The sequence below is a fragment of the Bombina bombina genome, chromosome 6 (genome assembly GCF_027579735.1).
Source record: "Bombina bombina isolate aBomBom1 chromosome 6, aBomBom1.pri, whole genome shotgun sequence".
Lineage (NCBI taxonomy): Eukaryota > Metazoa > Chordata > Amphibia > Anura > Bombinatoridae > Bombina > Bombina bombina.
The window spans coordinates 812,620,461-812,648,033 of NC_069504.1; the positions used below are offsets into that span (position 1 = coordinate 812,620,461).

The following is a 27,573-nucleotide window of genomic DNA, read 5'->3' on the forward strand; positions in this document are numbered from 1 at the left end:
ATAACATCAAACTGCAACTGTTCGGTATGAAGGACTCCCACAGTCAGTGTTAGGGGTGCTGCTTCGAAATGGATTAACCCTGAACCAAGGGAAATGCCATCCAGAGTAGTTATTTTGAGACAATGTCTTTTCTGCAGAAGAGGCAACCCAGCCTGAATAATAAAACGGTGATCCAGAAAATATCCAGCTGCCCCTGAATAAATGAAGGCTTGAGCGTGGACAGAATTCTGAAGAAAGGTCAGGGTAACAAGTACCAAGTATTATAAAGTCATCCAAGGAAAAAGGAACGTAATGATAAGTAAGTTCATCTTTAATGCGTTCATTCTAACCTCTCCTAAAGGCCGCCTTGAGCACTGCCATCCCAACTGATCTCAAGTGCCAAGGTGTGAAACTCGATGGCATATTGTGCCACAGTTCTATTGGTCTGGCGATAGTATTCTGCAGCAGAAGCACGGCCAGAAGTCCCAAACACAAAAGATAATCCAGAAATGAAAGCATCAGCATCGTTCAGGAGTTGAGCGTTCTGTTCCAAGAGGGGGGGAGACCCAGGCCAGGGCCTTGTCTTTCAATAAGGAAATGATAAAGGTGACCTTTGACTGATGAGACTGGAAGATGTGAGGATCATTGCAAAAGTGCAGCCTGCACTGGTTAAGAAAACCCCTACAATCGGTAGTACCTTTATACTTGTCAAGTAATGGTTTCTGGGGTATACTTCCAGAAGCAGGGTAAAAAGTTGCAGCACTAGTAGTGGAGACCAGCGGTGTAACAGGAGCGGTATTCTTAACTGCAACTAGTGAGGAGAGCTGAGCGGTTATAGCCTCTAGTTTAGAATCCACACTCTGCAATTGTATGGTATGGGTTCCCAACATCTGTCCTTGAAGATAAACTGCTCTTGCTACCTCATTTGGGTCCATGGCCCAAGTATAATGTAATGCTCGTGGGATATTCCACTATCAGACCAAACTCTGCCATTAGTCGTCTTATCCTGGCGTCAAGCTGAAATTATATGAAATATCCCAGAGCAAAGAAAGTTCACAAAATGAAGCAAGCAGTACTCACAGTAGGCAATGTAGTCTTCGACGGCAACAGGTAGGGAGTCCAGCAGTATGACAGTTCAAGGATTAACCAATAGAAGGACCGGAAACAGGCAGGAATCAGCAACAAAGGGAATCCAGTAATATAACAGTTCAGGGAAAAACAGAAAAATAGAATGGTCAGGCAGGCAGAGTTTGGTAACAGTATAGCAATTATTATTATACTTTATTTATGAAGCACCATCATATTCCGCAGCGCTGTCCATAGATACAGTTCATTTGAGTAAAACAATAATATAAAACTTCTAAGAGACAGGACAACATTTACAAACACATACAGGAGGAATTGAGGGCCCTATTCCCGTGGGAACTTACAATCTAGAAGGGTAGGAGGTGAGGACTGCAAGATTGAGAAAGATGTTAATGCAGAGTTAGATGAAGGAATTGTTGTTAGGTAAGAGAAATATTATTGAGTTGGGTGGTAGGCTTCTTTGAACAGAAAAGTCTTCAGAGAGCATTTAAAGGAAGAAAGATTAGGGCAAAGCCTGACAGCACGAGGTAGAGTGTTCCAGAGGGTAGGTGCTGCACGACAGAAGTCCTGCAGTCTAGCATGAGAAGAGGTTCAAGGGTTAAGCAGGCAGAGTGGTCAGACAGGCAGAGTTCAATAATGTTATGGCAATCCAGTACTTCAGGGGTTAAGCAAGCAGAGTAGTCAGACAGGCAAGTTCAATAACAATAAATCAATCCAGCATATACATATAATAGCACCTAGGAGCACACACAGTAACACCTATACTTGGGCAGTGATAGGTAAAAAGTGAAGAACTTACATAGGCACAGGATTTGCGCCACAGGAAATCCTGACCGGCTTCAGATGGGAAGAGACCTGTGACGATGACGTCACTGTCGCACGCACACAGGAGCCGACTCTTCCCTGGCAACGGCCAGAGCAGCAAGCGCCACGTCCGGGGCAACAGCTAGGAGCGGCGTGACACCAGTGACTTGTTATTAAAGATGCAGAGTATACATTACTAACCTGCTCTCACTCATCAGCTGATTATTTCACCTGTGCTCTAGTTCAGCCGTAATGAAAACCTGGCCTGTTGGGGGTACTTGAGTTCTGCGGTTGAGAAACACTGGGCTAGATTACAAGTGGAGTGCTAATTTATTGCGCGCCCATAAACGGGCAAATTTGCCTGTTCACGGGTGCGCGATAAATAACCAGCCATTACAGGTGGCTGGTTATTGCTACCTCAAGCTCACAATAGCAATTAGCGCTCAGACAATTAACCATAGGTCAGACCTCTGGTTCGTTTTCAAAATAACCCCCCAATAGCCCCCAAAACAAAGAATATTCTTTTGTTTATTTTTAAAAAACTGCAAAAAGCAGTTATGATGGTGCCTTTACATAGTGAAAAAAACAGCACTGAAAAGTGCCTTTACATAGTGGTCTATGGGAACTGTGTGTTCCCTGTTAATAAATATGTATATATACATATATATGTAATATAATATGTTATATATCTATATATATATATATGTAATATGTATTATTTATGTGTTAATATGTACATATATAAACACATAAATATATATATATATGTGCATATTCATATAATCTAACCCTATATAGGAAATTACTTGTTTGTGTTTATTTTTGTATATTTCTTTGCTCTTTATAAATGCAATCCCTTAAAATAGACTGAGCTTGCAGGGAGAGCAGTCATATCTCTATAAACACAAAGGCTTTATTATCTTATCTCCGTCCTAGAGAGAACAATTGCAAATTAACACTTAGTGCTTATCTCTTCCACCCCCACTGTAAAGTTTTATTTTGCTTTTTGTTTACATATCCTTTCGGTACCCATTAATGCAATCTAGAAATTTTATTACAAATTAACGGGTAAAATAAAACTATTTGTTAACAATTCAGTAGACTCCAGCAGGTAAAAATTGATAATTTGTAGAAAATTGTACAGTTTACTGTCCCTTTAATAATGCCTATTTAAAACAGTTATGTTCCTCAGTGCTGTAGGCACATGACATCTCATACTGCTACTGGTCACACACATTGGTTTTCAACAGGTTCCACAAGCTCCGGTGAATGAAGATGATTTTAACCTTGATCAGCAGCGCAGAGCTGGAGGTCACGCTCCAAGCGGTGAAAAATACAACAATATGATGGAGATCCTGAAGCAGCAGCATGAGGTAACGAAACCAGATCCTTTTGCTTGTGAATGATATGTATAGCCTGTAAAATATAGGAGAGATGTAATCAAGTATGGCTATTACACTGCTTTATTTACAGACAATGGAACCAGTAAAGAATAGTTTCTGTTTACCAAATGTTTTTCTAAAGATACAACCTCTGTTATGTTGTACATATTTTAGCAACTTTTATATCTTTGAGATAAACACCTTTTTACATACACCAGATACTAATTTCAGATCATATGCAGTCTCTGATTAGTGTGTATGCACAGCGCAAATGTTTTATTGGGATATGTGATTACATATGCATTAACCATCGTAATAAAGCACTACCCAAGTACTGAAGCACACCCACACTCCTAGTGTTGCAGGGGCAGAGTTTTATGGAGACTATCCTTCCCTCAAATAAATTACAGGAACATTAGACCCCCTTCTTTGAAAGAGTGGAGTATGCTTCTTAACCCCTTTGCTACCATGAAATTCAGAGAAAACTTGCCCAAAGTACCAGATAATTTTTTGCTGTCACTCTGTTTACATAGAAATATAGCCTTTTATTTCTTTCCTATGGCATGGAGAGTCTACAACGTCATTCCAAGTATTAGTGGGATATTTAACTCCTGGCCAGCAGGAGGAGGCAAAGAGCACCCCAGCAAAGCTGTTAAGTGTAAATTCCCTTACCCATAATCCCCAGTCATTCTCTTTGCCTCTGTCAATGGAGGATGTGCGAAGATGTTGTCTGAAGATATTTAATCCTTTTATGGGTACTTTTCCCTGCAAGCAAGGATTGGGGCTAAGCTGTGTCCATGTCAATCTCTTTAATAAGAGTAATGATGGCTATTAGCAGTTAGAAAACGGTGAGGTTGTCTTTGCTTTGTTTCTAACATTATTGCTACCCCTTTATAGAAAGCCAGGGTTGGTTACTCTGCTCTTTTCTCCAACATTGGTGTGTCCGGTCCACGGCGTCATCCTTACTTGTGGGAATATCTCTTCCCCAACAGGAAATGGCAAAGAGTCCCAGCAAAGCTGGCCATATAGTCCCTCCTAGGCTCCGCCCACCCCAGTCATTCTCTTTGCCGTTGCACAGGCAACATCTCCACGGAGATGGTTAAGAGTTTTTTGGTGTTTAAATGTAGTTTTTTATTCTTCTATCAAGTGTTTGTTATTTTAAAATAGTGCTCGTATGTACTATTTACTCTGAAACAGAAAAGGATGAAGATTTCTGTTTGTGAGAGGAAGATGATTTTAGCAGACAGTAACTAAAATCGATTGCTGTTTCCACATAGGACTGTTGAGATGAAGTAACTTCAGTTGGGGGAAACAGTTAGCAGACTTTTCTGCTTAAGGTATGACTAGCCATATTTCTAACAAGACCATGTAATGCTGGAAGGCTGTCATTTCCCCTCATGGGGACCGGTAAGCCATTTTCTTAGTCAAGCAAACAGAATAAAGGGCTTAATATGGGCTATAAAACTGGTAGACACTTTTATGGGCTAAATAGATTGCTTTATTTGGGCATTTTATACATGTTTATGCTGATAATTCACATTTATAAACTTGGAACGTTTTGTAACGGCAGGCACTATGTTAGACACCTTTTCCAGTCAGGGAGGGCCTTCCCAGTTGTAGGCTGAGCCTCATTTTCGCGCCATTACTGCCCAGTTGTTTTTGAGAGCAAGACATGCAGATGCATGTGTGAGGATCTGAAAGTAGCTGGAAAAGTTTCTAGAAGGCGTCACTTGGTATCGTATTCCCCTCTGGGCTTGGTTAGGTCACAGCAAAGGCTATAGCTGGGACTGTATAGGGGTTAAATTTGTAAACGGCTCTGGTTCCGTTATTTTAGGGGTTAAAGCTCTGAAAATTGGTGTGCAATACTCTTAATGCTTTAAGACACTGTGGTGAAATTTTGGTAATTTTTGAACAATTCCTTCATACTTTTTCACATATTCAGTAATAAAGTGTTTTCTGTTTAAAATTTAAAGAGACAGTAACTGTTTTGTTTTAAAACGTTTTTTGTGCTTTATTGACAAGTTTAAGCCTGTTTAACATGTCTGTGCCTTCGGATAAGCTATGTTCTATATGTATGAAAGCCAATGTGTCTCCCCATTTAAATTTGTGTGATAATTGTGCCATAGCGTCCAAACAAAGTAAGGACAGTACTGCCACAGATAATGAAATTGCCCAAGATGATTCCTCAGATGAGGGGAGTAAACATGATACTACATCATCTCCTACTGTGTCTACACCAGTTTTGCCCACGCAGGAGGCCCCTAGTACATCTAGCGCGCCAATGCTTATTACCATGCAACAATTGACGGTTGTAATGGATAATTCCATAGCAAATATTTTATCCAAAATGCCTGCATATCAGAGAAAGCGCGATTGCTCTGTTTTAAACACTGAAGAGCAGGAGGGCGCTGATGATAATTGTTCTGTCATACCCTCACACCAATCTGAAGTGGCCATGAGGGAGGTTTTGTCAGATGGGGAAATTTCAGATTCAGAAAAAATTTCTCAACAAGCTGAACCTGATGTTGTGACATTTAAATTTAAATTAGAACATCTCCGCGCACTGCTTAAAGAGGTGTTATCTACTCTGGATGATTGTGACAACTTGGTCATTCCAGAGAAATTATGTAAGATGGACAAGTTCCTAGAGGTTCCGGTGCACCCCGACGCTTTTCCTATACCCAAGCGGGTGGCGGACATAGTGAATAAGGAGTGGGAAAAGCCCGGCATACCTTTTTGTCCCCCCCCCTATATTTAAGAAATTATTTCCTATGGTCGACCCCAGAAAGGACTTATGGCAGACAGTCCCTAAGGTCGAGGGGGCAGTTTCTACTCTAAACAAGCGCACTACTATTCCTATTGAGGATAGTTGTGCTTTCAAAGATCCTATGGATAAAAAATTGGAGGGTTTGCTTAAAAAGATTTTTGTACAGCAAGGTTACCTTCTACAACCCATTTCGTGCATTGTTCCTGTCACTACAGCAGCGTGGTTCTGGTTCGAGGAACTAGAAAAGTCGCTCAGTAGAGAGACTTCATATGAGGAGGTTATGGACAGAGTTCACGCACTTAAGTTGGCTAACTCTTTTATTTTAGATGCCGCTTTGCAATTAGCTAGATTAGCGGCGAAAAATTCAGGGTTTGCAATCGTGGCGCGCAGAGCGCTTTGCCTAAAGTCTTGGTCAGCGGATGTGTCATCCAAAACAAAATTGCTTAACATCCCTTTCAAAGGTAAAACTCTATTTGGACCAGAATTGAAAGAGATTATCTCAGACATCACTGGGGGAAAGGGCCACGCCCTTCCACAAGATAGGCCTTTCAACGCCAAGAATAAGTCTAATTTTCGTTCCTTTCGCGATTTCAGGAACGGACCGGCCTCTAATTCTGCATCCTCTAAGCAAGAGGGTAATGCCTCACAACCCAAACCAGCCTGGAAACCGATGCAAGGCTGGAACAAGGGTAAGCAGGCCAAGAAGCCTGCTGCTGCTAACAAAACAGCATGAAGGAGTAGCCCCCGATCCGGGACCGGATCTAGTAGGGGGCAGACTCTCTCTCTTTGCTCAGGCTTGGGCAAGAGATGTTCAGGATCCCTGGGCACTAGAAATAGTTTCTCAGGGTTATCTTCTGGAATTCAGGGAACTACCCCCAAGGGGAAGGTTCCACATGTCTCACTTATCCTTAAACCAAATAAAGAGACAGGCGTTCTTACATTGTGTAGAAGACCTGTTAAAGATGGGAGTGATACACCCAGTTCCAATAAAGGAACAAGGAATGGGATTTTATTCAAATCTGTTAGTAGTTCCCAAAAAAGAGGGAACTTTCAGACCAATTTTGGATTTGAAGATCCTAAACAAATTTCTCAGGGTACCATCGTTCAAGATGGAAACCATTCGAACGATTCTACCCACTATCCAGGAAGGTCAATTTATGACTACCGTGGATCTAAAGGATGCGTACCTACATATTCCTATCCACAAAGAACATCATCAGTTCCTAAGGTTCGCCTTTCTGGACAAACATTACCAGTTTGTGGCCCTCCCATTCGGGTTAGCCACTGCTCCAAGGATTTTCACAAAGGTACTAGGGTCCCTTCTAGCGGTTCTAAGACCGAGGGGCATTGCAGTAGTACCTTACTTGGACGACATTCTAATACAAGCGTCGTCCCTGTCAAAAGCAAAGGCTCATACAGACATCGTTCTGGCCTTTCTCAGATCACACGGATGGAAGGTGAACATAGAAAAAAGTTCTCTGTCTCCGTCAACAAGAGTTCCCTTCTTGGGAACAATAATAGATTCCTTAGAAATGAGGATTTTTCTGACAGAGGTCAGAAAGTCAAAACTTCTAAGCACTTGTCAGGTTCTTCATTCTGTTCCACGTCCTTCCATAGCGCAGTGCATGGAAGTAGTAGGGTTGATGGTTGCAGCAATGGACATAATTCCTTTTGCACTAATTCATCTAAGACCATTACAACTGTGCATGCTCAAACAGTGGAATGGGGACTATACAGACTTGTCTCCAATGATTCAGGTAGATCAGAAGACCAGAGATTCACTCCGTTGGTGGCTGACCCTGGACCATCTATCCCAGGGATTGAGCTTCCGCAGACCAGAGTGGGTCATTGTCACAACCGACGCCAGTCTAGTGGGCTGGGGCGCGGTCTGGGAATCCCTGAAAGCTCAGGGACTATGGTCTCGGGAAGAGTCTCTTCTCCCGATAAACATTCTGGAACTAAGAGCGATCTTCAATGCTCTCAGGGCTTGGCCTCAGCTAGCAAAGGCCAGATTCATAAGATTCCAATCAGACAACATGACGACCGTTGCGTATATCAATCATCAGGGGGGAACAAGGAGTTCCCTGGCGATGAAAGAAGTGACCAAAATAATTCAATGGGCGGAGGATCACTCCTGCCTCCTATCTGCGATCCACATCCCAGGTGTGGAAAACTGGGAAGCGGATTATCTGAGTCGTCAGACATTCCTTCCGGGGGAGTGGGAACTCCACCCGGAGATCTTTGCCCAACTAACTCAATTATGGGGCATTCCGGACATGGATCTGATGGCGTCTCGTCAGAACTTCAAGGTTCCTTGCTACGGGTCCAGATCCAGGGATCCCAAGGCGACTCTAGTAGATGCACTAGTAGCACCTTGGACCTTCAACCTAGCTTATGTATTTCCACCGTTTCCTCTCATTCCCAGGCTGGTAGCCAGGATCAAACAGGAGAGGGCCTCGATGATCTTGATAGCTCCTGCGTGGCCACGCGAACTTGGTATGCAGACCTGGTGAATATGTCATCGGTTCCACCATGAAAGCTACCCTTTAGACAGGACCTTCTTGTTCAGGGTCCATTCGAACATCCAAATCTGGTCTCCCTCCAGCTGACGGCTTGGAGATTGAACGCTTGATTCTATCAAAGCGTGGGTTTTCAGATTCTGTGATAGATACTCTGGTTCAAGCCATAAAACCGGTAACTAGAAAGATTTACCATAAAATATGGAAAAGATATATCTGTTGGTGTGAATCCAAAGGATTCCCATGGAATAAGATAAAAATTCCTAAGATTCTCTCCTTTCTACAAGAAGGTTTGGAGAAAGGATTATCTGCAAGTTCTCTAAAGGGACAGATCTCTGCTTTATCTGTCTTACTACACAAAAGACTGGCAGCTGTGCCAGATGTTCAAGCATTTGTTCAGGCTCTGGTTAGGATCAAGCCTGTTTACAGACCTTTGACTCCTCCCTGGAGTCTAAATCTAGTTCTTTCAGTTCTTCAAGGGGTTCCGTTTGAACCTCTACATTCCATAGATATTAAGTTACTATCTTGGAAAGTTTTTTTTTTGGTTGCTATTTCTTCTGCTAGAAGAGTTTCAGAGTTATCTGCTCTGCAGTGTTCTCCGCCCTATCTGGTGTTCCATGCAGATAAGGTGGTTTTGCGTACTAAGCCTGGTTTTCTTCTGTTGACCAGATATGTAAGGCAGCGACTTGGTCTTCACTGCACACTTTTGCCAAATTTTACAAATTTGATACTTTTGCTTCTTCGGAGGCTATTTTTGGGAGAAAGGTTTTGCAAGCCGTGGTGCCTTCCGTTTAGGTAACCTGATTTGCTCCCTCCCTTCATCCGTGTCCTAAAGCTTTGGTATTGGTTCCCACAAGTAAGGATGACGCTGTGGACCGGACACACCAATGTTGGAGAAAACAGAATTTATGCTTACCTGATAAATTACTTTCTCCAACGGTGTGTCCGGTCCACGGCCCGCCCTGGTTTTTTAATCAGGTCTGATTAATTATTTTCTCTAACTACAGTCACCACGGTACCATATGGTTTCTCCTATATTTTTCCTCCTGTCCGTCGGTCAAATGACTGGGGTGGGCAGAGCCTAGGAGGGACTATATGGCCAGCTTTGCTGGGACTCTTTGCCATTTCCTGTTGGGGAAGAGATATTCCCACAAGTAAGGATGACGCCGTGGACCGGACACACCGTTGGAGAAAGTAATTTATCAGGTAAGCATAAATTCTGTTTCTTCTTCTTTAGGTCCCTGATAAGAGAGTGGAGTGTCTATCACACCTAAGAAGCTGTTCCTGCCCTGCAGCTGGATCCACAGGTAAGTGCCTTTGCCTTCTAGGTATTGAAGGTCCGCACTTGGGAGGTTTATTCCTCTTGTGGATCACCATATGGGACATACCTTAACATTTATAGATGGATTCATTTCTTGGGCAGCATTTTTTGACAGGGCACTGGAATGTGAAACTTTTAAGGGATTAAATGTTACCCTTAACATTTATGAGACTGGCTTGGTTTGATGGAATAAATAGGTCTTCTAGATGTTCATTTTTATTATTCACTACAGATTAGGCTGTGGGACAATACAGGTGGAATCTTCTTGTTAGTACAAGAAGCTTACTGACTTTTTATATATCGTTGGTTATTACTGTGCTTAAACTTGTGTTTCTTTGATCGGTCAAAAACACGTGTCTTTTCTGTGATGCAGTTTTCTTTCTTCTTCGATAACGTGACTCATCCGCTCTTCCGCGTTAGTCTATGCAGATTGGAGTGAGTTAACGTAACGGCTTCTTGTCGGATAGATATAATCTTTTCATCTCTCTTCTCTCCAGTTTTATCTACTATTGGAAGTTTCCTGACAGCGAATCTGCATCTGGAGAGTCCTTTTCAGTTCTAGTGTGCTCCGGTCCTGGTGCAGTAAGACTCCTCAGCTAGCTGAGGTATAGAGGTGTTAGGGAAGCGTTATTTAAAGGATTTTTTTTTCTTTTTGCTGACAAAGGGTGATTGCTCTTTAACAGTTCTAGTAATATTAATTATTTTTATTAATTTGGAAATCGGCTATGTTATTATGGATTCAGACCATATTACATCTATTTCCTTTGAAAAATGTTTGCTTTGTCTGGAGGCTCAGGTTGTACCTCCTGTGCAATTCTGCTCCACTTGCTTATCTAAGACCTTAAAATTTAAAGACAAATTACTTCGTTCTGAGCCATATGTCTCTCAGGATAATGCTGTTCAGGATATGCCACAGCTTTCTCATCGGACGTCCCAAGCTGGAGGTGTTTCTTTGCCAGGAGATTTTGTTGCACAGATAACCTCCGCGGTGTCTGCATCTTTATCTGCTTTTCCTACTTTGGGTAAGAGGAAATCTAGACATATTTCTGCTAGTAAGGTTTCTGACCCCTCTAAATCTGTGTTGGTCAACCTTTCCCACTTGGAGGATACTTCAGTAGCTTCTGAAGGTGAGATCTCAGACTCTGACACTATGGGGGAAAAAATCTTCTGAATCTGAAGAAGTCAGCTTGAACACCTCTGCTTTGGACAACTCTGAACCTTCGGTTGCTGTCAACCCTAAAAAGTCTACTAAACTTAATACATTTTATGATTCTCCCTCATCTGTGGTGTTTTTCCTGTTCCAGACAAAATGTCTGGAATTGTAGCCCAGGAATGGGATAAGCCAGGGGTTTCTTGTTCCCCTTCCCCTGGTTTTAAAAAGATGTTTCCGGTTGCTGACTCCTTTCGTGACTCATAGCGCATGTTGCCTAAGGTAGAAGGAGCTATCTCTACTCTAACTAAAATAACTACTATTCCTATAGAGGATAGTTGTTCCTTTTAAGAATCCTATGAATAAGAAGCTAGATGCTTACTTGAAAAGATGTTAGTGGGGGTTTGTAATTTTTTTTTTCATAAACAAAGCTGATTTCTTTAGGGCAATGCCCTACTAAAGGCCCTCTTAAGGGCCATTGGTAATTTATTCTAGGTTAGGTTTTTTATTTTGGGATGGTATTTTTTTTAATTTTTTTTAAAATGGGTATTCGAATAGGAATAATTTTTATTATTTTTGATAATTTGTTTATTTTGTGTAATGTATTTTTTTAGGGGGTGTTTGTTTTTCTTTTGTAGGAAAAGAGCTATTATCTTTAGGGCAATGCCCTTTTAAGGGCCCTTGGTAGTTTGGGGGGTGGGGGTTTGTATAATGTTAGAGGGTGTTTGGGGTTTTTTTTTTAGCATTTGAGCTGTTTAACTTAGGGCAATGCCCTACAAAAGGCCCTTTTTAAGGGCCCTTGGTAGTTTTATTTTAGATTAGGCTTTTTTGTAATGGTAGTTTGTTTGTTTTTTGTAATTTTAGGTTTTAGTGTAAGGTAGCTTAGGTTTTATTTGACAGAAAATGTTGTATTTATTTTAACTAGGTAGTTAGTAAATAGTTAATAACTATTTACTAACTAGTCTACCTAGTTAAAATAAATACAAACTTACCTGTGAAATAAAAATAAAACCTAAGCTAGCTACAATATAACTATTAGCTTAGGTTTTATTTCACAGGTAAGTATGTATTTAGTTTTAAATAGGTATTATTTAGTTAATAATTGTAAGTTTAATTTAGCTATATTATATTTATGTTAAAGTTATGGGGTGTTAGGGTTAGGTTTAAGGGTTAATATAGTTTAATTTAGGTTGCGATGTGGGGGGCTGGCAGTTTAGGGGTTAATAGGTGTATTTAGTTGAAGGGACAGTATACTGTAAAATAGTTTTTCCCTTAATGTGTTTACAATTGCTTTTTTTACCAACTGCAGAGCAAAAAAAATTATGAAAATTTGCATTTTATGGGTTATTTGTGTATATTAAAGCTCTGATTTTGTGTTTTGAAGCCACAACCTAATAAAATGGGTAAATGTTAGGTATAATCAGATCTTAATACTTTATCACTTTGTGTACATATACCTGCTTCTTTATCTTATATCTGTCAATAAATCAATCACCAGTACTTGGAGAGAACAATGGAAAATCAGCATTTTATTACCTTATCTCTGCTATATCCCACTGGGAGTGTAATTTCTTCTGCTGGCAGTGTTTACAAAGCTTATCTATAGCTTGGACCTGCGGCCACAAACTTTCAAAATAGGTTGGGATACCACATGCTAAATCAACTATTTCAAATACCAATATAAGGGTAAAGGAGTTACTTGTAAATAATTTAATACATTCCAGCAGGTAAAGTGGATCACTGGAAACAAATTAAAGGGGAGAAAATGTTTGAGTAAACTGTCCCTTTAATAATTGTAAGTTTTAATTTAGCTCTATTTTAAAGCGACAGTCAAGTTAAAAAAAAACAAAAAAAACTTTCATGATTCAAATAGGACATGTAATTTTAAACAACTTTCCAATTTACCTTTGTCACCAATTTTGCTTTGTTCCCTTGGTATTCTTAGTTGAAAGCTAAACCTAGGAGCTAATTTCTTAGACCTTGAAGGCCACCTCTAATATGAAAGCATTTTGAAAGTTTTTTTACCACTAGAGGGCGTTAGTTCATGTGTTTCATATAGATAACCTTGAGCTCACGCACGTGAAGCTCCTAGGAGTGAGCACTGATTGGCTAAAATGCAAGTCTCAAAAAAATTGAAATAAGGGGGCAGTTTGCAGAGGCATAGATACAAGGTAATTACAGAGGTAAAAAGTGTATTAATATAACTGTTGGTTATGCAAAACTAGGGAATGGCTAATAAAGGGATTATCTACGATTTTAAACAACAAAAATTCTGTTGTTGACTGTCCCTTTAATTATATTAAAGTTAGGGGTGTTATGGTTAGGGGTTAATAGTTTAATTTAGGTTGTTGAGATGTAGGGGGCTGGCGGTTTAGGGGTTAATAGGTTTATTTAGTTAATAATTGTAAGTTTAATTCAGCTCTATTTTAATTATGTTAAAGTTAGGGTGTGTTAGGGTTAGGGGTTAATAGTTTAATTTAGGTTGTTGCAATGTGGGGGGCTGGCGGTTTAGAGGTTAATAGGTTTTTCTCTTGTTAGGTGTATCCAGTCCACAGATCATCCATTACTTGTGGGATATTCTCCTTCCCAACAGGAAGTTGCAAGAGGATCACCCACAGCAGAGCTGCTATATAGCTCCTCCCCTAACTGCCATACCCAGTCATTCTCTTGCAAGCTCTCAACATAGCTGGAGGTAGTAAGAGGAAAGTGGTAAAATATAGTTAGTTTTTTCTTCAATCAAAAGTTTATTGTTTTTAAATGGTACCGGAGTTGTGCTATTTTATCTCAGGCAGCATTTAGAAGAAGAATCTGCCTGCGTTTTTCTATGATCTTAGCAGAAGTAACTAAGATCCACTGCTGTTCTCACATATGTCTGAGGAGTGAGGTAACTTCAGAGGGAGAATGGCATGCAGGGTATCCTGCAATAAGGTATGTGCAGTTAAGTTTTTCTAGGGATGGAATTTGCTAGAAAATGCTGCTGATACCGGATTAATGTAAGTTAAAGCCTAAATACAGTGATTTAATAGCGACTAGTATCAGGCTTGCTATCAGAGGTATATACTCTGATTAATGTGCAATATAAAACGTTTGCTGGCATGTTTAATCATTTTTATATATGCTTTGGTGATAAAACTTATTGGGGCCTAGTTTTTTCCACATGGCTGGCTTTATTTTTGCCTAGAAACTGAGGCTTTCCACTGTTATAGTATAAAAGTTACAGTTGGTGCAGTTAAAATTACAAACTGTGACATTCAGCTTCCCTGCATGCTATAGGACATCTCTAAAGGGCTCAACAGGCTTCAAAAGTAGGAGCTGTGGCAGTTGTTATGACTGTTTAAAAAACATATTTTTCGTTTTGTTAATCTGTTTTTTGTATTAAGGGGTTAATCATACATTTGCAAGTGGGTGCAAATGCTCTGCTAACTTGTTACATACACTGTAAAAATTTCGTTAGTTTAACTGCCTTTTTTCACTGTTATTTCAAATTTTGGCAAAATTTGTTTCTCTTAAAGGCACAGTAACGTTTTTTTTATATTGCTTGTTAACTTGATTTAAAGTGTTTTCCAAGCTTGCTAGTCTCATTGCTAGTCTGTATAAACATGTCTGACATAGAGGAAACTCCTTGTTCATTATGTTTAAAAGCCATGGTGGAACCCCATAGGAGAATGTGTACTAAATGTATTGATTTCACTTTAAACATTAAAGATCAGCTGTTATCTTTAAAAGAATTATCACCAGAGGATTCTGACGAGGGGGAAGTTATGCCGACTAACTCTCCCCACGTGTCGGACCCTTTGACTCCCGCTCAAGGGACTCACGCTAAAATGGCGCCAAGTACATCAAAGACGCCCATAGCGATTACTTTGCAGAACATGGCGGCAATCATGGATAATACCCTGTCAGCGGTATTAGCCAGACTGCCTGAATTCAGAGGAAAGCGCGATAGCTCTGGGGTTAGACGTACTACAGAGCGCACAGATGTTTTAAGGCCCATGTCTGATACTGCGTCACAATATGCAGAAGCTGAGGAAGAGCTTCAGTCTGTGGGTGACATCTCTGACTCGGGGAAACCTGATTCAGATATGTCTATTTTTAAATTTAAGCTTGAGAACCTCCGGGTGTTGCTTGGAGAGGTTTTAGCTGCTCTGAATGATTGTGACACAATTGCAGTGCCAGAGAAATTGTGTAGACTGGATAAATACTACGCGGTGCCGGTGTGTACTAACGTTTTTTCCAATACCTAAAAGGTTTACAGAAATTATTACTAAGGAGTGGGACAGACCCGGTGTGCCGTTTTCCCCCCCTCCTATTTTTAGAAAAATGTTTCCAATAGACGCCACCACACGGGACTTAAGGCAGGCGGTCCCTAAGGTGGAGGGAGCAGTTTCTACTTTAGCAAAGCGTACCACTATCCCTGTCGAGGACAGTTGTGCTTTTTCAGATCCAATGGATAAAAAATTAGAAGGTTACCTTAAGAAAATGTTTATTCAACAAGGTTTTATCCTGCAGCCCCTTGTATGCATTGCTCCTGTCACTGCTGCTGCGGCGTTCTGGTTTGAGTCTCTGGAAGAGGCCTTTCAGACAGCTACTCCTTTGACTGAAATACTTGACAAGCTTAGAACACTTAAGCTAGCTAATTCTTTTGTTACTGATGCCATTGTTCATTTGACTAAACTAACGGCTAAGAATTCTGGATTCGCCATCCAGGCGCATAGGGCGCTATGGCTTAAATCTTGGTCAGCGGACGTGACTTCAAAGTCTAAATTACTTAACATTCCCTTCAAGGGGCAGACCCTATTCGGGCCTGGTTTGAGGGAAATTATTGCTGACATTACTGGAGGTAAGGGTCATACCCTTCCTCCGGACAGGGCCAAATCAAGGGCCAAACAGTCTAATTTTCGTGCCTTTCGAAACTTCAAGGCAGGTGCAGCATCAACTTCCTCTGCTACAAAACAAGAGGGAACTTTTGCGCAATCCAAGCAGGCCTGGAAATCTAACCAGGCCTGGAGCAAAGGCAAGCAGGCCAGAAAGCCTGCTGCTGCCTCTAAGACAGCATGAAGGAACGGCCCCCTATCTGGCAACGGATCTAGTAGGGGGCAGACTTTCTCTCTTCACCCAGGCGTGGGCAAGAGATGTTCAGGATCCCTGGGCGTTGGAGATCATATCTCAGGGATATCTTCTGGACTTCAAAGCTTCCCCCCCCACAAGGGAGATTTCACCTTTCGAGATTATCTGTAAACCAGATAAAGAAAGAGGCATTCTTACGCTGTGTGCAAGACCTCCTAATAATGGGAGTGATCCATCCAGTTCCACAGATGGAACAAGGACAGGGATTTTATTCAAATCTGTTTGTGGTTCCCAAAAAAGAGGGAACCTTCAGACCAATTTTGGATCTAAAGATCTTAAACAAATTCCTCAGAGTTCCATCATTCAAAATGGAAACTATTCGGACAATCCTACCTATGATCCAGGAGGGTCAGTACATGACCACAGTGGATTTGAAGGATGCTTACCTTCACATACCGATTCACAAAGATCATCATCGGTTCCTAAGGTTTGCCTTTCTAGACAGGCATTACCAGTTTGTGGCACTTCCCTTCGGGTTAGCTACAGCCCCAAGAATTTTTACAAAGGTTCTGGGGTCTCTTCTGGCAGTCCTAAGACCACGGGGCATAGCAGTGGCCCCTTATCTAGACGACATCCTGATACAGGCGTCAAACTTCCAAATTGCCAAATCTCATACGGACATAGTGTTGGCATTTCTGAGGTCGCATGGGTGGAAAGTGAACGAGGGAAAGAGTTCTCTATCACCCCTCACAAGGGTTTCCTTCCTAGGAACTCTGATAGATTCTGTAGAAATGAAAATTTACCTGACGGAGTCCAGGTTATCAAAGCTTCTAAATTCCTGCCGTGTTCTTCACTACATTCCGCGCCCTTCGGTGGCTCAGTGCATGGAAGTGATCGGCTTAATGGTAGCGGCGATGGACATAGTGCCATTTGCGCGCCTACATCTCAGACCGCTGCAATTATGCATGCTCAGTCAGAGGAATGGGGATTACACAGATTTGTCCCCTCTGCTAAATCTGGATCAAGAGACCAGAGATTCTCTTCTCTGGTGGCTATCTCGGGTCCATCTGTCCAAAGGTATGACCTTTCGCAGGCCAGATTGGACAATTGTAACAACAGATGCCAGCCTTCTAGGTTGGGGTGCAGTCTGGAATTCCCTGAAGGCTCAGGGATCGTGGACTCAGGAGGAGAAACTCCTCCCAATAAATATTCTGGAGTTAAGAGCAATATTCAATGCTCTTCTAGCTTGGCCTCAGTTAGCAACCCTGAGGTTCATCAGATTTCAGTCGGACAACATCACGACTGTGGCTTACATCAACCATCAAGGGGGGACCAGGAGCTCCCTAGCGATGTTAGAAGTCTCCAAGATAATTCGCTGGGCAGAGACTCACTCTTGCCATCTATCAGCGATCCATATCCCAGGTGTAGAGAACTGGGAGACGGATTTTCTAAGTCGTCAGACTTTTCATCCGGGGGAGTGGGAACTCCATCCGGAGGTGTTTGCTCAATTGGTTCATCGTTGGGGCACACCAGAATTGGATCTCATGGCGTCTCGCCAGAACGCCAAGCTTCCTTGTTACGGATCCAGGTCCAGGGACCCAGAAGCGACCCTGATAGATGCTCTAGCAGCACCGTGGTTCTTCAACCTGGCTTATGTGTTTCCACCGTTTCCTCTGCTCCCTCGACTGATTGCCAAAATCAAACAGGAGAGAGCATCGGTGATCTTGATTGCGCCTGCGTGGCCACGCAGGACCTGGTATGCAGACCTGGTGGACATGTCATCCTTTCCACCTTGGCCTCTGCCTCTGAGACAAGACCTTCTACTACAAGGTCCTTTCAATCATCCAAATCTAATTTCTCTGAGACTGACTGCCTGGAGATTGAACGCTTGATTTTATCAAGGCGTGGCTTCTCCGAGTCAGTCATTGATACCTTAATACAGGCACGAAAGCCTGTAACCAGGAAAATCTATCATAAGATATGGCGCAAATATCTTCATTGGTGTGAATCCAAGAATTACTCATGGAGTAAGGTAAGGATTCCTAGGATATTGTCCTTTCTCCAAGAGGGTTTGGATAAAGGATTATCAGCTAGGTCTTTAAAGGGACAGATTTCTGCTCTGTCTATCCTTTTGCACAAGCGTCTGGCAGAAGTTCCAGACGTCCAGGCATTTTGTCAGGCTTTGGTTAGAATTAAGCCTGTGTTTAAACCTGTTGCTCCTCCATGGAGCTTAAACTTGGTTCTTAAGGTTCTTCAAGGAGTTCCGTTTGAACCCCTTCATTCCATTGATATCAAACTTTTATCTTGGAAAGTTCTGTTTTTGATGGCTATTTCCTCGGCTCGTAGAGTCTCTGAGTTATCAGCTTTACAATGTGATTCTTCTTATCTGATTTTCCATACAGATAAAGTAGTTCTGAGTACAAAACCTGGGTTTTTACCTAAGGTAGTTTCCAACAAGAATATCAATCAAGAGATTGTTGTTCAATCATTGTGTCCTAATCCTTCTTCAAAGAAGGAACGTCTTTTACATAATTTGGACGTAGTCCGTGCTTTAAAGTTTTACTTACAAGCGACTAAAGATTTTCGTCAAACATCTTCCCTGTTTGTTGTTTACTCTGGACAGAGGAGAGGTCAAAAGGCTTCGGCAACCTCTCTTTCTTTTTGGCTTCGGAGCGTAATACGCTTAGCCTATAAGACTGCTGGACAGCAGCCCCCTGAAAGGATTACAGCTCATTCTACTAGAGCTGTGGCTTCCACCTGGGTCTTTAAAAATGAGGCTTCTGTTGAACAGATTTGCAAAGCGGCGACTTGGTCTTTGCTTCATACCTTTTCAACATTTTACAAATTTGATACTTTTGCTTCTTCGGAGGCTATTTTTGGGAGAAAGGTTCTACAGGCAGTGGTCCATTCCGTTTAAGTACCTGCCTTGTCCCTCCCTTCATCCGTGTACTTTAGCTTTGGTATTAGTATCCCACAAGTAATGGATGATCCGTGGACTGGATACACCTAACAAGAGAAAACATAATTTATGCTTGCCTGATAAATTTATTTCTCTTGTGGTGTATCCAGTCCACGGCCCGCCCTGTCCTTTTAAGGCAGGTCTAAATTTTAAACTACAGTCACCACTGCACCCTATGGTTTCTCCTTTCTCGGCTAGTTTTGGTCGAATGACTGGCTATGGCAGTTAGGGGAGGAGCTATATAGCAGCTCTGCTGTGGGTGATCCTCTTGCAACTTCCTGTTGGGAAGGAGAATATCCCACAAGTAATGGATGATCCGTGGACTGGATACACCACAAGAGAAATAAATTTATCAGGTAAGCATAAATTATGTTATTTAGTGGAAGTGATGTGGGAGGCCAGAGGTTTAGGGGTTAATAGCTTTATTTAGTTGTGGCGATGTTGGGGAGCGGGCGAAATAGGGGTTAATAGATTTATTATAGGGTGGGCGATGTTGGGGTGCGGCGGAATAGGGGTTAATAACTTTAGTATAGTGGCGGCGATATCGGGAGTTGCAGATTAGGGGTTAATAACTTAGGCAGGCGTCTGCGATGTCAGGGGCAGCAGATTAGGGGTGTTTAGACGTAGGGTTTATGTTAGTGGTGTTAGTTTCAGTGCTCGTTTTTGGTGCGGTATGGAGCTTAAAAACCCTATATTGCACACACAAGCCTGGTTTTTAAAACTTGTAATGGCAGCGCTATAGGGGATTAAATAACGCCACTTTTGTTGCGTTCGTTAATTTCTCTATCGCTCAAAACTCGGAATCTAGCTGATTGTGAGCTATGGAGATGTGGTGATTAAAGGGATATTCCAGCCAAAATTGGAAACCATTTGGTGCATTTCGGTATTGAACAGAAGCAATTTTGTGATATACATGCATTAGCAAGAATGCTTCTAATAAAAGCTATAGCTGTTTCAAAAGTGTATTTAAGTATGCACTGTGCACCAGCATTTTAAACGCAACACTTGTTCTGAGAGCCTAAGGAGCTTGTTCTATCTGGTAATGTCTCAATTTGTTAATTGCTGACATGATACAAGCCCGACTGATGATCTGAGCAGCTACATTTTTTAAAATGTGAGTGCAGTGAAAATATCTAGCTATGCTTCACATGCACATTCAGAGAAAAATGTTGACACTAAAACAGTTAGTGCAAATATGTTTCTATTCAAAGATGCAATAAATCTATGTGCATTTATATTTTGACTGGAATGTCCCTTTAATACCATGTGTGTTCGATTCTCATTAGCTTGGTTACCATAGAGGCCATAGTATATACACACAAAAACTATTCATGCTTAACACAATGCAGTGTGATCTACATACACATATACGGATACAGTATATTACACGAAGTACAGACCCACACAATATTTATAACCCAATCCCTCAATGTTTCCCCAGTAATATACTTTGGCTCAGAAACATCCAGGTCCCAAAATAAAAATTAAGCTCCAATTGGAATAATATGACACATCAGAACCTCTTAAGCGCGAGTCATTGAAATGGACACCACCCTGCTCAGATGTGTTTCAGACAGTGAAATGAAGCCAGGGAGTCTCATTCTGTGCAGTCTTGATTTGAGGCATAGTACTGCAGTGTTGGAATTCTATTTTGGTATATTAGAATTGAATGATTCAGCCCAGTAAGGCTAAACTTTATAGTGTTAGGACCAGTCTATTTTCGGACACCTTGTAAGTGGTGACTGGTTGAGCAGAATATGGCCATATTGTGCTACTAAGATTCCAACTTTATTTAAAAAAAAATTGTAGGCAATTTTTCGCTGCATTTTAAAATATGTGGTCTCATTTGTGTGGATGTGTGCCAATACTTTTTTGTCTTGTATTAAAGGGACACTCAATCAAATTTAAACTTTCATGAATCAGATAGAGCATTCCATTTTAAACAACTTTCCAATTTATTTCCATTAACAAAATGTGCACAGTCTTTTTATATTTAAACTTTTTGAGTCACCAGCTCCTACTGAGCATGTGCAAGAATAAGTGTGTATGCGTTTGTGAATGGCTGATGGCTGTCACATGGTACGTGCATGCATTTGTGAATGGCTGATGGCTGTCACATGGTACAGGGGTAGTGGAAATAGACATAACTTTTAAAATTGTCAGAAAAAAAATCTACTACTCATTTAAAGTTCAGACTAAGTGCTATTACATTGTCTTGCTATCTTGCATTTGTTGATTATGCAAATCTACTGTGTTGACTGGTCCTTTAACCTTGGTCATTTTGGCAACACTCCCACAATATGTGTACTAATATATAAGTTTGTGTTAGGTGTGCTTAACCAAAAAAAAACCTTGAAATGGATGTTTGAATCATTAGCAAACTGATATTGCCTGTTGGCCACCTCTACAAGAAAAGGCAATAAAGTGAACATTGGAGTTTTACCTGCAAATAATTATATTCTAGTGTAGATTTATGATTATTCTTCAGATTCACATAACCACCATGGCCCTCAGACCCAAGCGTTTTAGGACCGCCCAAATGTGCGTGTCATCAAAGCTGACCAATCCTTGCGCAACGAACACTCGTGTCAGATGACCCACAAGCTGCCGTATAGATACGGAACAAACACATCTCAAAATGGACTCCTCCTCTCACTAGAGTGTAAACGTAATGTTATCGTAGGAGACATACAAATTCAAAGTTAAAGGTTAATTGGATGACAGCTACAATAGTAGACACAATGGTGATGGCCACATAATCTGCAGCAAAAATAAGATGTGGCCGTGCATTACGTAATATAATATGCAGAAGTAGTTCTGATCAAGAAAATCTGAATGGTTCCAGACAAACGGAACTAAAATTGTCTCTCCATGGAAGATTGGTTTGCAGCACTCCCACCTGGATAGGTGGGGGAAGTTTGGAGACTCAAGGACAATGGACTATACTACTCGGCATTCTCTCCTCTAGAGGTATCCACTTTGCAAAATGTGATACATTGAAATTACTATGTTATGTAATGATGTTATTAATTTGCCTGTTCTTATTGTTCTCATGGTCATTTATCTAAATAAAAAAATATATTTAAAAAAAAAAAAAAAGAAAAGAAAATCTGAATGGTAAATAACTAAAACTTAAAAGATGTCGGGTGTAATCTTATAGATTCAAATATGTGCAAATTACAAAAAAAAAAATACTTGAGGAAAATACGTGGGCTACTAAATAAAACCCAGTGTGTGACCCATTGAATGGGTATACAATGTGATGTTACCAAGTAGACAATGGCAACAATAGAGTAAAAAACAATGAATGGATTGGTGTAATGTGTACAATAAAAAATAAAAATATATATTGGGGTAATGACAGTGAATATATTAGCGTGATTAATTACAATAGTGTAAATATATAAAATTATATAATTTAAATAAGTAAAGTGTGATGTTTATTCTATATGGTGTTTTGGCTTATAAATAAATACAACCTACTGGGGGGCAGAGCCAACTTTGGAACCAGACGGTCGCACATCCCAACAGCTCTGACCATAATGCATATAAAAAAGTAATTTGGCGACCGTCTGTGTTACACAGATTTTTCTATTTAGCTAATATTGCAGTCTAGAGAGCACAGCCGTTTTTAGAAGCTGATCTTAAGGAGTGTGATCCTACATACACGGAGTTTCTCAGGACTATTGCGTTCAGCACAGAGCCAGGGGCAGCCATCTTGCGGCCTAGGCGGCACTTCCAACAGACAGCAAGTTTGCCCAGAAACTATTATTTCTAACCTTCGATTAGGGACTTACCTTCCTATCTAATAATGGAGGCTGCAGATCAGATTGTAGAGCAGATGCATACCTTTTTGGACGGGTGCAGAGTTTTGCTCGAACACCAAATTGCCAGAAAGCCTCAGCAGACAGCACCGGTGCTCACAGCACACGCCGCTCACTCACTCGTACCCATAGCAACTCCAGAGAACAGGAGAGTTGTAAGCTCACAGTGTCCGCCACTTGCTTGGGCCAGAAGAGCAGTAACACGGACTGATTCTTACCTCACATCCCCAGAGTTGTCCTCTCTGTCAAGTGGCCTTTCCCAGCATCGCCTACATTTTAAGGACCAGACTTACAACCCCACATATGAGCCCACTCGTAAGGCTAACGTCAGACCCACCACGTTTGGCGACACGTACATCATAGCTTGTTGTTCTCATGGGGCTGCGAGATGAAACTGGCAGGCACGAGCCCAGCTCAGCATCAGTACCGGTGACTATTCAAAGCGGCTATTAATACCAGATTCAGAGATAACGATCCCTAGAGGCATTGGATAAAGGGTCAGTCCTGCATATCTCCAAGCCCCCTACACTCTCTGCAGACTGTTAAGGGACGTTGGCTACGATGGAGACTTATCTGATTATTTCTGGACTGTCCAGGTTAAGCTGGGTAGACATTTATACTTGCTTAAAGCTATGTTCTATTTTAAGCTATGTTCTATTTTAGTATTTTTGCAATTTTCCCTTCCAGCTCTTTGACGTTTAAGCTCCTGGCCACTGTTGCAGCTACATCTGTATTTCTATGCCTAATTATATACTCAAACTATATTCAAACTGTTATAGATGTTTAGGGATTTAGTGTTCTACACTGTTTATTCTCAATAATGTTGAAAATAACTTCTAAATAATTATATAGCACCATCTGCTTATCAATGTGCTGTACCACAATATCGGTTTACAGTTAGCATTAAGCCTGTATGTCATGTCACGTATGAGTTTTTATAATATTATAGAATTAGACACACTAGAGAAAGCTGATGCTGAGAATTGAAGCTATACCCATGACTTTGCCTGCGGTTTAGACATAGGGCCCGTGTCTGAATGGCAGAGCTTACATTTATGGGTATGTGGAGCAGCCTTATCCTCTGGTTTCACTTCTACCTTTCACTTTTAATATAATGCCTGATTAACAGCTATTCCTCATGGTTTGGCGTTATTTCTATCTATAAATAGCCACATGTGCCTAAAAGTAAAGGATTTAATCTCTTCCCAGGCCATATCGAGAGACAGAGCATTCACATGGCACCTAGAAGTTAATTATTGGATTGTCTCAAGTTGGTGTCTGTAGCTATAAAGCATAATCCTGCTATTGATTCAATATATACTGTATGCATTACATTTCATGTTTAAATCCTTCATGCTATTGTCTTATATGATGAGGGCAATTTTATATATATATTTTTTTTTTTCTTGTTTTATTGCTTCTAAATTGCAAAATAACTTAGAAAATGTATGGTTAGGTCCCCACAGTGTTATCAGTGCAGGCTGGACCTGCTCTGCTTCTAGTGGTTACAATCTTCTCTACCATACTGTGCATTAAGGCTTCCTAGACTCTATCACATCAGATAATACTCGCCCAACAAGAATTAGTCTCTTTTTATGTGTGTTCTTAATAACACCTAATGCGCTCTTGGAATTTCTCATATAGCAATGTTGCCTGGCCACACTAAAGCCTGTTTGTTACGAGTTATATATTTATGGCTTAACTAACCCCCCCCCCCCCACCCCCCCATATGTTAATGTACCTTCTAGATTAGGAGGGCTATCTACGCGGCTTCTCTTGTCTATGCCGCACCCTATACCTATGCTGAACAGCAGCCCCTGTCCATATAATATCTCTGTATACCAGACCCAAGAGGGTCTTGCTGTGTTCTATTTGGGGTAGACAAATTAAGTCCACTATACTATAGTTTCACTAAAATAGCATACTAACTACAAACTAATACCGCACCTTCACTACATTTTTACTAGGAGCTATTCCTTTCCCCATAGTGTTGACTTAAATCTATCAACTTCTTATTATGTAACATGTTCAGCCTCACTTACAAATTGAGTTAAAAGTCATAAGTCTAGCAATTTAAAGTTAATCCTATTTATACATCATAAAAACTGGTTTTACTGTATTATTATGTAACATGTCTAGCCTCATTTACAAAGTTAAAACTGTTTTACTGTATTATTAGTTATTAGCCATAACATCATGAAAATATAAAATTTGAGGTGAATGTTAAGGGATCCATAAGTGATCTCTCCTATTTTAGGCAGCCTTCTTCAAATGCTTATTTCTCCTGTTAAGTGTAGTCAGTCCACGGGTCATCATTACTTCTGGGATATTAACTCCTCCCCAACAGGAAGTGCAAGAGGATCACCCAAGCAGAGCTGCTATATAGCTCCTCCCCTCTACGTCACACCCAGTTATTCTCTTGCACCCAACTAATAGATAGGATGTGTGAGAGGACTGTGGTGATTATACTTAGTTTTTATATCTTCAATCAAAAGTTTGTTATTTTAAAACAGCACCGGAGTGTGTTGTTCCTTCTCAGGTAGAATTTGAAGAAGAATCTACCTGAGTTTTTGGATGATTTTAGCCGGCGTAGCTAAGATTCATTTTGCTGTTCTCGGCCATTCTGAGGGGTGAGGTAAACTTCAGATCAGGGGACAGCGGGCAGGTTCACCTGCAAAGAGGTATGTTGCCAATACCGATATAATGTAAGTTCAGCCTTAAATGCAGTAGTAGCAACTGGTATCAGGCTGTTATGTATATATGTTTACACTTCAGTATTCTGGGGAATGGCACTTCATGGGTTAATACTATATGCATATAACTTTTAGCCTAACTTGCAGTGGGAACGTCTAGCAACAGGCTGTTTAATGACATTTCATGTTATTTGATTTTAAACGTTTTTCTGGCATGTTAAATCGTTTAATTATCTGAGGTACTGGGTGAAAAATTGTTTTGGGCACTGTTTTTCCACTTGGCTGTCGTTTATTTTAATTTAAGACAGTTTACTGAACTTCCCTCACTGCTGTGTGTGAGGGGGAGGGGCCTATTTTGGCGCTTTTGCTACGCATCAGAAATTCAGTCACAAGTCTGTTTCTCTCCCTGCATGATCCGGATCGTCTCTAGAGCTCAAGGGTCTTCAAAAATTATTTTGAGGGAGGTAATCACTCACAGCAGACCTGTGAGATTGTGCTTTGACTGTGATAAAAAAAAAAAAATTCTGCTATTAAGGGTTAGTTATCCATTGCTAATGGGGGCAATCCTTTGCTAAATTTATGCTTTACCAGGAAAAATTTGGTTTTTATAATTTCTCCGGTTCATTGTTATTCAACTGTCATAGTTTTTTTCTGTGCTTCTTAAAGGCACAGTGCGTTTTTCATATTACTTGTAAATTGAGTTGAAAAGTATTTCCAAGCTTGCTAGTTTAATTGCTAGTTTGTTAAACATGTCTGACTCAGAGGAATATCTCTGTGCTATATGTGCAAAAGCCAAGGTGGAGCCCAATAGAAATGTATGTACTAATTGCATTGATGCTACTTTAAATAAAAGTCAATCTGTACAAATTGAACATCATTCACCAAACAACGAGGGGGAAGTTATGCCGACTAACTTGCCTCACGTGTCAGTACCTGCATCTCCCGCTCGGGAGGTGCGTGATATTGTAACGCCGAGTACTTCAGGGCGGCCATTACAAATCACACTACAGGACATGGCTAATGTTATGACTGAAGTTTTGTCTAAATTACCAGAACTTAGAGGTAAGCGAGATCACTCTGGGGTGAGAACAGAGTGCGCTGATAATGTTAGGGCCATGTCAGATACTGCGTCACAATTTGCAGAACATGAGGACGGAGAGCTTCAATCTGCAGGTGACGGATCTGATCCAAATAGAGTGGATTCAGACATTTCAAATTTTAAGTTTAAACTAGAAAACCTCTGTGTACTGCTAGGGGAGGTATTAGCGGCTCTGAATGATTGTAACACCGTTGCAATCCCAGAGAAATTATGTAGGCTGGATAGATACTATGCAGTACCAGCGAGTACTGACGTATTTCCTATACCTAAGAGGCTTACAGAGATAATTACTAAGGAGTGGGATAGGCCCGGTGTACCCTTTTCCCCCCCTCCTGTATTTAGAAAAATGTTTCCAATAGACGCCACCACACGGGACTTATGGCAGATGGTCCCTAAGGTGGAGGGAGCGGTTTCTACTCTGGCTAAGCGTACCACTATCCCGGTGGAGGATAGCTGTGCCTTTTCAGATCCAATGGATAAAAAATTAGAGGGTTACCTTAAGAAAATGTTTGTTCAACAAGGTTTTATATTGCAACCCCTTGCATGTATTGCGTCTGTCACGGCTGCGGCCGCATTTTGGTCCGAGTCTCTGGAAGAGACTCTTGACTCAATAACCATAGACGAGATTTCAAATAAGCTTAAAACCCTTAAGCTAGCTAATTCATTTATTTCAGATGCCGTAGTACATTTAACCAAACTTACGGCTAAGAATTCCGGATTCGCCATTCAGGCACGTAGAGCACTGTGGCTAAAATCCTGGTCAGCTGATGTTACTTCTAAATCTAAATTACTTAACATACCTTTCAAAGGGCAGACCTTATTCGGGCCCGGTTTGAAAGAAATTATCGCTGACATTACAGGAGGTAAAGGCCATGCCCTGCCTCAAGACAGAGCCAAACCTAGGGCTAGACAGTCTAATTTTC

General features: G+C 41.0%; 1 protein-coding gene across 1 annotated transcript in view; it reads left to right on the forward strand.

Moving 5' to 3' along the window:
• CC2D1A (coiled-coil and C2 domain containing 1A) overlaps positions 1–27,573 on the forward strand; it is a 259,462-nt gene that overhangs the window by 85,299 nt on the left and 146,590 nt on the right. Inside the window, exon 16 of the mRNA XM_053718166.1 lies at positions 3,120–3,242. Within this exon, the coding sequence (XP_053574141.1) occupies positions 3,120–3,242 (123 nt within the window). The remainder of the gene's footprint in view (positions 1–3,119; positions 3,243–27,573) is intronic.